This window comes from Budorcas taxicolor, chromosome X (genome assembly GCF_023091745.1).
Source record: "Budorcas taxicolor isolate Tak-1 chromosome X, Takin1.1, whole genome shotgun sequence".
Lineage (NCBI taxonomy): Eukaryota > Metazoa > Chordata > Mammalia > Artiodactyla > Bovidae > Budorcas > Budorcas taxicolor.
The window spans coordinates 118,388,257-118,399,813 of NC_068935.1; the positions used below are offsets into that span (position 1 = coordinate 118,388,257).

The following is an 11,557-nucleotide window of genomic DNA, read 5'->3' on the forward strand; positions in this document are numbered from 1 at the left end:
ATACTAAACACCTCCTTCACCTCTTTACCTTTCCAATTTAATCATCGTTCATTAGGTATTTCTCATATGAATACAGGAAAACAGATGTATATTTTGTTAAACAAACTAGATTTAAACTTGCTTACCATTTAAAACTGTAAGAAGATATGGGTTTTGTTCCCTCCACCCCTACTACTCTGCACTGTTTAGGAGCCTGACTGCTCTCTTCCAACACAAAGGGAACAGAGCGCCCTGACCCCTCCCTAGATGTGGGAGGAGCTGCGGGACTTGGCCCTGGAAGGGGCACTAGCCTCAGCCATGGGTGGAGCCCTGGCCGCACCTCTCAGCCCTGCTCTCTCCGCCTGATCTCTCAGAGCCTCCTCATAGAGGTCTGAGAGGGAACTAGGGCCCCTACCGTGGAACTTGGCTAGAACCTCCAGTACCTTCATCTTACTGGTCTCAGCACAAGCTCTCGGGCCCCACAGGAACTCATAGCGCGGAGGATCACTATTGGGCACCTGGCGGTAGTTCAGGTACTCCTTCTGCACCAGATCTTTGGTGATGAGCCTTCTGGGCTCCCCAAAGATCCAGTGCCTCCTCCCAGCATAGATCCCCAACATACTGAGGAATTCCCAGATCTCCTCCTCGGTGGCACGGTTACCATTCATAAAGATGACCCCCAGGAGCACCATGAGGAGACCAGACTTGGGCAGCCCCCCCTCACCACTCGTACGATCGTTTCCCCCGAGGTTGAGCTTGCTGATGAGGGTGTAGATGTTCCTGCTACGGTCGACTTCCTTCATCTCCAGGCCAAAGACCAGCTCCAGGCGCTCAAGGGCTGTACTGAGGATCTCAGGGAAGTGCTGCCTGTACTTCCTGCTGACGACTTTCATCAGGGCATTCTGCGTGATGGGCTCCTTCTTGGTGTACTTCTCCAGCAGGAACTCCACCAGTATCCTGGCCTTCCTGGCCAGAGGATCTTTGCGAGTGCTCTGAGCGGCAGGGGCTGCCTGGGAGGCACCTGCACTTTCCTCCTCTGGGCCCTGGGCACCTTCATCAGATCCTGTACAGGAAGGCCCTGCATCAGGAGAGCTAGGGGCCATGGCTCCCTGAAGCTCCTGGTGATCGCCAGCAGCAGGGGAGCTCAGGGGAGAACCCTGAGGGGCAGAAGAAGGGGAGGAGGGGCACTCCTCCTTTGGGGCTGCAGCAGCACTGGCCTGGGCCTCCTGAGGGTCGCTGTGGACCAGGTGGCATTTCCCACGGGCATGGGACTTGTTCTTGTGCCTCCGAGGCATGCTGACAGCAGGTCAGGGACCGGAGGTGGGAGTGCGGGCAGGAAAGCAGACAAGGAGGGCACCTGGAGGAGGGACAAGGACATGCTGTGAGAACCTTCAGCGAGGAGAGTCCTCCCTGGCTTGAATGGAAGCCGCCTCTGAAGGGTCCTCGAGGCCAGTGCTCTAGGACATACAGGGCTCATAATCTCCTGGTCAGCCTGTCCCCTGAGATCGCTGAGTAGCAAGGGAGAGTGAGCCCTGGGGTGCATCAGACAGTCCCGCCTGGGCGTTAGAAGGGGCGGGGCAGTGGGGGCTGTCAGGGGAGGCATGTCCTCTCAGCTGACATACAGAGTCAGATGAAAATTGGTGCGAGACACCCTCATATCCAACGCCCCCAATCCCGCCACTCAGCCCATTCCCTCTCCTGTCTGCAATTGACGCTGCCACCTTCTCTGTCACCCCAGACGAGGACACGAGGACGTACTCAGCCCCCCAGTGAAGGGTCCCAACACCTTCCTTCTGCTGTCTCGTGGCTGTCCCTTCACAACCAGGCTCCAAGTTCCCTCTCAGACCACCACCCCCCTTCCCGATGTTTGGCCGGGAGGAAGCGCTGACCAAAGCGGAGGGTCCTGAGGCACCCGTTTGTCAGGGAGGATGGTCCTCATCCTGACTCTTCCCGAACCCTGACATCCTCACTCTACTGACCAGCTGCCAGCCCCTCAGACCCAAGTCCCCTCTTCTCCGAGTGTTCTGTGCCCGAGGTCGCAGTGAGGGACCCCTCAGCCTTTAGATCTGTTTGGCGGCTGCCCACTGATCCACAGCCAAATCGCGGTGAGTCGGGGGTTACACATGGCTGCCGTTCTGGTGTATGGAGACAGTCATTCCCCCGAGGGTCCCTCCTTCACTCCACAGCGCTCATGGCTCTCCCTCTACTGAGCAGAGCTGGGGTCCAGCAGAGTCTGACAGAGGCATTCTTTCCCGAGAACCACCCCCCCCCGCCCCCCAGTGGTTAGTGGACGGTCTTGGGGCCTAAGAGCTAGGCTGGATCCTCTCGTCTGAGTGCAGGGCTAGGGTGGCCGGAGGCTGTGCGGCCCCCTCTTCTCAGAGGGAAAAGGGATTCGGGGTGCAGAGACGTGTCCCTGCACTCGTAACTCACGTCACGTCCGATCTTGACACCCGATGACACTTGGGACTGCTCCCGCTGGCCACCGTCAATGGCAGCTCCCAGAGATAGCGGCACTGTTAAAGATGGCGTCGCTCCCCCAGCATGCTTAGGAGGACGTCACTTCCTGTCCTGCGCATCTGGGCTCCAGGAGGACAGCAGGGGCGGGACCTGGACAGGCGCGGTTCCGGGGGAGCTTCTCCCGGGATTGGCACGTGGACTTTGCCTTGACTCTTAAGGGGTCCTGGGACGTCCCTGTCCTGAACTGTCAGCTGGCTCACTCCATGCCGCTCACTTGTGTCAGCACCCGCAGCAGGAAAAATTGGCGAGCCCAACTCAACTGCCGTCCTGGAGCCCATGAGACCGACAGCGAGGGCTCTCTGGGCTCCCTCTTCTGGAGTAAGCGATGCTCTGTCGTTCTCCATGCCTTGCCTTAACCCCTGTAGATGCTGGGCTACGACCCATCTGCTGATCCGAGGACAAGGCCTCATATTGAAGATGTGAACCCCCGAGTCTCCTGGTATGAAGTGCACATACGTCTCCTCTCGCCATTTCTACCCGAGGCTTCCTGGACATGGCTGCTACAGGTAAGATGAGCTGAGAGGGAAGGATGGGAGACTGTCTTCTGAGGTGTGGAACCCCTCACATCTCACTCAGAAACTTCATTCATATTGACTGCTGACAGGGCCTGGAAATCCTTCCCTTTCTGGTATAAGTCCACCGCTGTCGCCTGCCATGCTCATACAATTCCAGAAGAGTAAGTGAGGGGCTCCTTAGCCTGACAGTTCTCACTGTGGGCTCTCAGTCGACTGCAGGGTCATTGCTCAAAAGTTCTGAGATGAAGTTCTGTCGTTTTGTACAATTCCTGTGATACTAACTTTTCTCTTTTAGTCCCTGGGTGATAGTCTATTAAGGTGATCATTTCAAAGGGCCAGTTCTCATCGCCTAGCATTCCCTGGTGGCTCAGACACTAAAGAATCTGCCTGCGGTGTGGGAGACCGATTTTCAATCTGGGGGTTGGGAAGACCCCCTGGAGGAAGGTATGGAAACCCACTCTAGTATTCTTGCCTGGAGAATTCCCTTGGACGTAGGAGCCTGATGGGCTACGGTCCATGGGGTCATGAAGAGTTGGACACAACTCAGTGACTAAGCGCACACACAACAAACTTTGTGCTGGTGATTTCATGATCTGGGCTGTACTGCCACATCCAAGTCAAGCTTTGGTGCCCCATGATCCTGGCATGGGCCCTCGGAGGTGCTGCCTCAGATTCCTTCAGTGAAGCAGTAAAGATTCATGATCCCAGGGCAGAGTGGAAGAATCCAGGGCTCAAGTTTAAAGCCTCTTCCAGCTGATCCTGCTGTCTGCTTCCCTTGCAGGCTGCACATCTGTGCCAGTCTCTTAAGTACCCCCGCACCTGGGCACACATAGGGTCAAGTTCAGTGGAGACTTACTGTCCATCAGAGATTATTTCCTTTTATACATAGGGTCAAGTTCAGTAGAGACTTACTGTCCATCAGGGATTATTTACTTTTATGTTTTCACTTTTGTTAATAGTTTTCTTTATTCCTTCCATAAGATTTCCGTGGTTACTTCTGGGTACAAAAATCAGCAAACCGTGTTTCATTGTGGTCTCAGCTACTCTGAATGTGGTACTAACTCTCTAACGGAGTTACAGAAAATTGACAGCCTTACAATATCTGTTCATTGTGAATATACAGAACAGACTATTCTGTTTGAGCCTTCATTTTCCTAAGACTCTCAGGAAATTCTTCTTGTTGCCTCTTGAAGAGTGTATACTTTTTTCTAAAGTTTCTTTGTAGGTAAATTTTTTCTATGGTTGCTTTTGTTTATGGTGTATTTTCTGTTACCTGGTGTAAGTAAGCGTTCATTCTTCCAGACCAACTGGATGATTTTGCTGTTGTGATCTTTTTTATATTCCAGATTTTTGAAGTCTCTTATATGTTTGAATATTTCTCGTCCTGTTTTCTAAGAATTTTTATTTGAGAATCAAATTGTTACTATGATCTTTCGCTTTTCATTACTTCTGACTTTTATTCATTTGGCATTGTTGTATATAACTCTAGTGGCCATGTGTACTTCCCTAGATTTTTTTTTCTAGTTTTTAAATTCATAGATTTTTTAACAATTATTTAAATTAGAAGATAATTAAATGGTGTGTCAGGTTCTCTTGTATGAAGCAGCTACCAGTATACATATATCCCCTCCCTCATGATCCTCCCTCCCATCCCCGACCTCACCCCTAGAGGTCGTCACAGAGCTGATCCTTGTGTCACCCAGAAACTTCCCCCACATGCCTGTTGTCCACATGGTAGTGCACATTTGTCCATGCCACGCTCTCGATTCGTCTCACTGTCTGCTTCTTCCGATGTGTCCACACGCTTGTTCTCTAGGTCTGTGTCTCCATTCTTGCCCTGCAAACAGATATGTAACGACCATTTTGTGGCCTTTGTTTCTCATTCTCTTAATAGAATATTTTGCAGATAGAAGTTTTTAATATGAACAAGGTTCTGCTTATTATTTTCTTTCATGGACTGTGCTTTTGGTGTTGTGCCTAAAATCTCATTACCATACTCAAGTTTTGCCCCTGTGTTATCTTCTAGATTTTTTTGCCTATTCCATATGGCATGTAAAATCCTAGTCCCTGTCCAGTGATCGAATCTCTTCCCCTAGCAGTGGAAGTGTTGAGTCTTAAACACTGGAGTGCCAGGGATGTCCCTGCAAGTTTTTTTTTTTTTACTTGTGAGTTTTCATTTAGGTCTGTGATTCCCTTTGAGTTAATTATTTTGAAAAGTTTAGAGTTAGTATGTGGATTCATTTTTCTTAGATATGGATGTCTAATTATCTGAGGACTGTAAGTTTAAACGACTGTCCTTTTCCGTTGAATTGCCGTTGCACCTTTGTTAAAGGTCGGTTGAGTGTTCAGGGTGTCTGTTTCTAGATTTTCTGTTCTGTGCCATTGATCTGTCTAGTATTCTGTTAATAGCATACAGTCTTGAGTATTGTAGCTTTAAAGTAAGTTTTGAAATCCAGTAATATCAATTGTCTGACTTTGATCTTTCATATTGACTTCAGTGGGTATTAAGGATCATTTCATTTTTGACATAAAATTTAAATTGTTGGCTGCCATCGACAAGCTAACTTGCTGGAATTTTGAACAGAATTGCATTAAGTATCTAGGCTAAGTTGGAAATAAGTGACATCTCAACAATATAGCATCTGCCTATCGATGAACATGGCATGTCTATTTATTTAAATCTTCTTTAATTTTTTTCAGTGCAGTTTATGAGTTTTTCTCATGTAAATCTTACACATATTTTTAAAGAAATATTTCTAATATATTTTGGTGCTAATATAAATGGTGTTTTTAATTGCAAGTTCCATCTCTTTATTGGAAAAGAATTGACTATTATGTATTAACCTTATTAATATATTAATTATATAATAGTTATATAATGATGATATAGTAACCTTATTAACATATACTCCTGGCTTATTAATGCCAGGTGTTTTCTTGTTTTTGATGATTATAATTCCATTTTTCTCTTCCACATATCTGTATCTTTTGCTTCCTTCTCTTATCTCATTGCATTGGCTAGGCCTTTCAGTACAGTGTTGAATAGGCATGGTGAGAAGGGATATCCTCACCTTGTTCCTCACCTTAGTTTGACAGCATCTGTCTTCTCACTCTGAAGTACGATGTTTTGCCTGTATTTGTTTTCAGATGTTGTCTATGAAGCAGAGGAAATGCCTGTCTGTATCTAGTTTGCTGAGAATTTTGATGATGAATGGGTGTTGGATTTTATCAGATGATTTTTTTCCTTCATCTGTTGATCTGATCTTGTGATTATCTTCCTTAGACTATTGTTATTATGATTTATGATTACTCATTTTCAAATGTTACACCTCTGAAATGCATCCTACTTAGATATAGTAGGTAATTCCTTCTATGGATTGTTAGGTTTCTTTTCTCATATTTTGTTGGGGATTTTGCTTCTATGTTTATGGGAGGTATTTGTGTTCAATTTTTTTCTCTTAATTTCTTCATCTGATTTTGATGTTCGAGTATAATACTCACCTCACAGAAAGGAATTAGGAGGTGTTCCCTTTGCTTCTATTTTCTGGGAGAGATTGTAGAGAATTGTTATCATTCTTCCTTAAATTTTTGTTAGAATTCATCAGTGGAAACCTCTGGGTCTGTTACTGTCTTTATTGGAAGCTTATTAGTTATAGATTAAATTTCTTTAATAGATACAGACTTATTCAGAGTATGTATTTTTCTTTGTGAACGTGGTGCTAAGTTATCCCTTCAAGCAGTTTCTCAATTGAACCTTTCATTTTTGTAGGCACAGAGTTGTTTATAATATTCACTCATTATCCTTTTAATGTGCACGGAATCAGTAGTAATGGCCCTTCCTTCATTTCTACTATTAGTAATTTAATTTGTGTTTTCTCCCTTTGTTCTTATTTAGCCTGGGGAGAATTTTATCTTCTTTTTATTTTGTATCTTTAAAGAAACTTCTTTGGATTTTGTTCTTTTTCTACATTACCTTCCTTTTTTCAGTGTCCTTTGTTTCCGCTTTGATTTATTCTTCCTCTGCTTTTCCTTTTCCTTTACAAGTTTACTAATAAAGAAGCTTAAGTTATTAATTGTAGGGTTTTTTTGTTGTTGTTGTTATAGGCACTGAATGTTGTGTATACCTCTTTACTGATTTTGCTGTATCACATAACTTCAGACAAGTTGTAATTTTGTTTTCGTTTTGTAAAAATATTTTAAAATTTCTCATTAGATTTTCCTTTGGCCCATGTGTTATTTAGATGTTTATTGTTTACTCTGCAAATAATCTTTAACTTTCCTGCTGTCTTTTTGTTATCAATTTCTAGTTTATTTTTCACACTTTTTTTGTAATTGTGAAGTTTTTTGTTTTTTTTTTTTTTTTTTTGGTCTTTGTTTTAAATAGACACTATCAGTAAAGGAAGATGAGGGGCTTATGTCAGATATTGGGTAAAACAGATTCCTTTGGTAGCCTTGAAATTTTCTAAACAGGAACTCTGGGGTAGCCAAGTTGTCCTAGAATGTGGCTTTACATTGCTGGTAGAAACCATGCTAGAGGTCAGTCAAGGTTCTTAATGCAGATGTTTGGACAGAACTGTTCTTGCCAATAGTTTTTGCAGTTCTCTGTTCCTAGCCTCAGCTTGCAGTTCCATGACACATTGCCCTTTTTATAGGTAACGTCTTCTTGAGATCCACCGAAGGGAGGGGATCACCCACAGTGTAAGGTCATGGTGAGGTGAGACATGCCAAAAATCTAGAGAACGATGTAGAGTCCCCCAGTTTTGGCCCCTGATGCAGTTCTGGTCCTGGAAACACACTCGGATTAAGAACGTGTAGGGAGGGAATTGGACTAGAGGACTTACAGAGAAGAAACTCACTCAATCAAGTCCCTGATTATTTATTTGGTCTTAATTTGAACGTCATGCAGTTTTCTCAGGTAAACTTCTCATGTCAGAATGGATAGAGCCATAGAGGAAATGACAAGGATGAGAGGAGAAAAGTCTTGGCCTCAGTGGGCACTTTCACCATTGGAAATTCTGTGTCTACCAGGCCTAAGGACAGTGTCAACTGCCACCCAAGTATTCTTTGGGAAGGCACAGCCTGGGCATCCTCCTTGCAGCTCTTAATTGAGGGGAGCCATGACGCAGTGAGCTGACCCAGATCTTGCCCTGTGGGTCATGGAAAGAGAACCAAGCAGAGAGTGACAGCAAGCAAGTGTTCATGGGAGAGAGAGAGCGAAAGTCAGGGGTCTCCAGCCAGCAGTTTGGCCAAGACCACTGGAGTTCACCGTGGCAGCAATCCTAGTCACGGTACCAAATATGTCACTGGTGAAAAGAGATTTCCTCAGTTCTTGCCCTTGTAAAGAAAGGGAAGGACTCTGGACTACTGCACATCAGGGGACTTGTCTGATAAAAGTCACTTTACCAGTCTTGTGAACTTGAGACAATTGCAAGTTATCCATCTATAAATGGAGTCTGCTAAATCCTATCGTGCATGAATGCTGGAATGCATGTACTACATATAAAGCAGAGTCATACTGAATAAGAAACACTGGTTTTTATTTTAATGCAAGTTATGATTATTATGCACCTCCAAAATACCATCTTCCTATCTGAGGTTTTTTTATCCAGTAGATAGCAGAGACTACGCAATGCACTGGTACAAAAGAAATAAAGACTCTTAAATGAGCTAAATTAAGGCAAAGTATATTTTATTTTTACCAAAAAAGGGTTAGAGGAAATAAGGCAAACTACAAATTAAAAGCTTTTTCCTTTATGTTTGCTTAATTGTTTTTTGGTTTCTCAGTATTTTCTGTGGTCATGTTTCACATTACCATGAAAATCTCTCTTTCAGCAACATATTACCTACTTCCAGATCATAAAGACATACAGATGGTTCATGAATTTCTTTTACATCTACCAAAACTGTAACTTTAAAATCCTAAAACAGCAATAAATAAAACTGGAAAATCATTACCAAACCAATATTCTGAAGAAAAGGAATCTGCTAGAACTAAAAATATTGGATAAAGAATGAAATAGATAATATGCAGAAGTTACTCATTTAAATGAGGAAGAAAATAGAGATCTAAACTTGGTTTGCTCGACCCCTACTAACCTGCACTATCTAGCAGCTTGACTATCCTTTGAGAAAATTCTGTTCCATTGTCATCTCACCTTGTGTAGATGGTGAACAACATATTCAATACCTTCAATGTGTTCTACATATACCCAACCTATGGCTTTCAGATCTTTAAAACAACAAACAATGTGATTTATATGATTAATCCATTAGTATTCTGAAGCACAATAAACCTTATGAAAAGTAATTTACATTTGAAAATACTAAACTACTCCCTCATCTCCTCAATCTAATTTAAATCAACTTTCACTAGATATGTCTCCTATGGATAAAGGAAAAAAAGATATATATTAAAAAAAAAATGAGTTGTACCTAAACTCCCTTGCTACATAAAACAGCAAAGAACATACAAGTTTTGTTCCCTCCACCCTACCACTCTCTACTATTTAGGAGCTTGACAGCTCTGTTCCAACACAGAAGGGAAGTAAGTGTCCAGGGCCTCCCTCCCTAGATGTGTGAGGAGCTGTAGGACTTGGCCCTGGAAGGGGCACTGGCTTCAGCCATTGTTGGAGCCCTGGCCGTGCCTCTCAGCCCTGCTCTCTCCGCCTGATCTCTCAGAGCCTCGTCCTAGAGGTCTGGGAAGGAAGTCGGGACCGTATCGTGGATCTTGGCCAGCACCTCCAACACCTACATCTTCTTGGTCAAAGAAGCTCTCGGGCCCCACAGGAACTCGTAAGTGCGGAGGATCACCATTGGGCACTTTGCGGTAGTTCAGGTACTCCTTCTGCACCAGATCTTTGGTGATGAGCCTTCTGGGCTCCCCAAAGATCCAGTGCCTCCTCCCAGTATAGACCCCCAACTCACTGAGGAATTCTCAGACTTCCTCCCCAGTGGTGAGTTTACCCTTCATGAAGATAATGCCCAGGAGCACTATGAGGAAACCGGACTTGGGCAGACCCCCGCTCATCACTCAGACCTTCATCGTCGCCGAGGTTGAGCTTGTTGATGAGGGTGTAGATGATCCTGCTACGGTAGACTTCCATCAGCTGCAGGCCAAATACCAGCTCCATGTGCTTAGAGGCTCTCCTGAGGATCTCAGGGAAGTGCTGCCTATACTTCCTGCCAATGACCTTCAGCAGGGCGTGCTGCGAGACGGGCTCCTTGGTGTCCTTCTCCAGCAGGAGCTCCACCAGCATGCTGGCCTTCCTTGTCAGAGGATCTATGAGAGGGCTCTGAGTGGCAGGGCTGCCTTGGAGGCACCTGCACTTTCCTCCTCTGGGCCCTGGGCACCTTCATCAGATCTGGTGCAGGAATGCCCTGCATCAGGAGAGCTAGGGGCCATGGCTTCCTGAAGCTCCTGCTGATCTCCAGTAGCAGGGGAGCTCAGGAAGAACCCTGAGAGACAGACGAGGGGGAGGAGGTGCACTCCTCTTTGGGGACTGCAGCAGCACTGGTCTTAGCCTCCTGGGGTCACTGAGTTTCCCCCTGGACCTGGTGGCATTTCACACGGGCATGCTACTTGTTCTTGTGCCTCTGAGGCATGGTGACACAGGTTATGGATCACAGGCACATGCGGCAGGGTGGCAGGGAAGGAGGGCCCCTACAGGAAGGACAAGCAGATATTGTGAGCAACTGCAGTGAGGAGAGTCCTCCCTGGCTTGAACCCAAGCCGCCTCTGAGGTGTCCTTGAGGCCAGTGCTCTAGGACCTGCAAGTCTCGTGTTCTCCTGGTGAGCCCCTCCCTTGAGACCGCTGAGTAGGAAGTGAGAGTGATCACTGGGGCACAGCCAGACAGCCCTGCCTGGGCATTAGAGGGAGGCCTGTGGGGGCTGGCAGGGGAGGCAGGTCCTTTCAGTTCACACTTCTGAGTCATGATGAAAACTGTGGCAAGACTCGCTCATATCCCCCCGCTCCCAAACCCACCCACCCTGTTCCCTCTCTTGCTTTGAAGTTGACACTGCCACCTTCCCTGTTACCCCAGATGATGAGAGGAGGGAATGTTCAGGCCCCCAATGAAGGGAGCTGGGACCCGCCCTTCTGCTGTCTCGAGGCTGCCCCTTCACAACCAAGCTGCAACCTCCCCTGACAGACCACCAAACCGTCCCCGTGTTTGGCTGGGAAGAAGTGCTTGCCACAGGGGAGGGTCCTGAGTCAGCCGCGTGATGCGGAGGATGGTCATTACCCTGACTCCTCCCGAGCCGTGACATCCTCCCTCTGCTGACTGGCTGCCAGCCCTTAGGAACGAGGTCCCTTCTTCCTGAGTGTCCCATGTTGGAGATCGCAGTCAGGGAGCCCCTCAGCCTTTAGAACTGTCGAGATGCTGACTGGTTGCTCTCTGGCCAAGTCACGCTAGGTAAGGGGTTAGGCGTGGCCTCTAATCTGGGGTGTGGAGACACTCAGTCCCCCTGTGGGTCCCTCCTTCCAGAATCCCGGACTTTCCTCCACTGAACAGAGCTAGGGTCGAGCAAAGCACACCCAGATCCACCA

At 46.5% G+C, this 11,557-nt stretch overlaps 1 protein-coding gene across 1 annotated transcript; it reads right to left on the minus strand.

Moving 5' to 3' along the window:
* Nucleotides 1–242: 242 nt before the first annotated feature.
* LOC128069642 (melanoma-associated antigen B17-like) lies at nt 243–1,274 on the minus strand. Its single transcript, XM_052662763.1, has one exon. It carries the CDS (start codon nt 1,272–1,274, stop codon nt 243–245), a length of 1,032 nt encoding a protein of 343 aa, XP_052518723.1.
* Between the last annotated feature and the right edge of the window lie 10,283 nt (nt 1,275–11,557).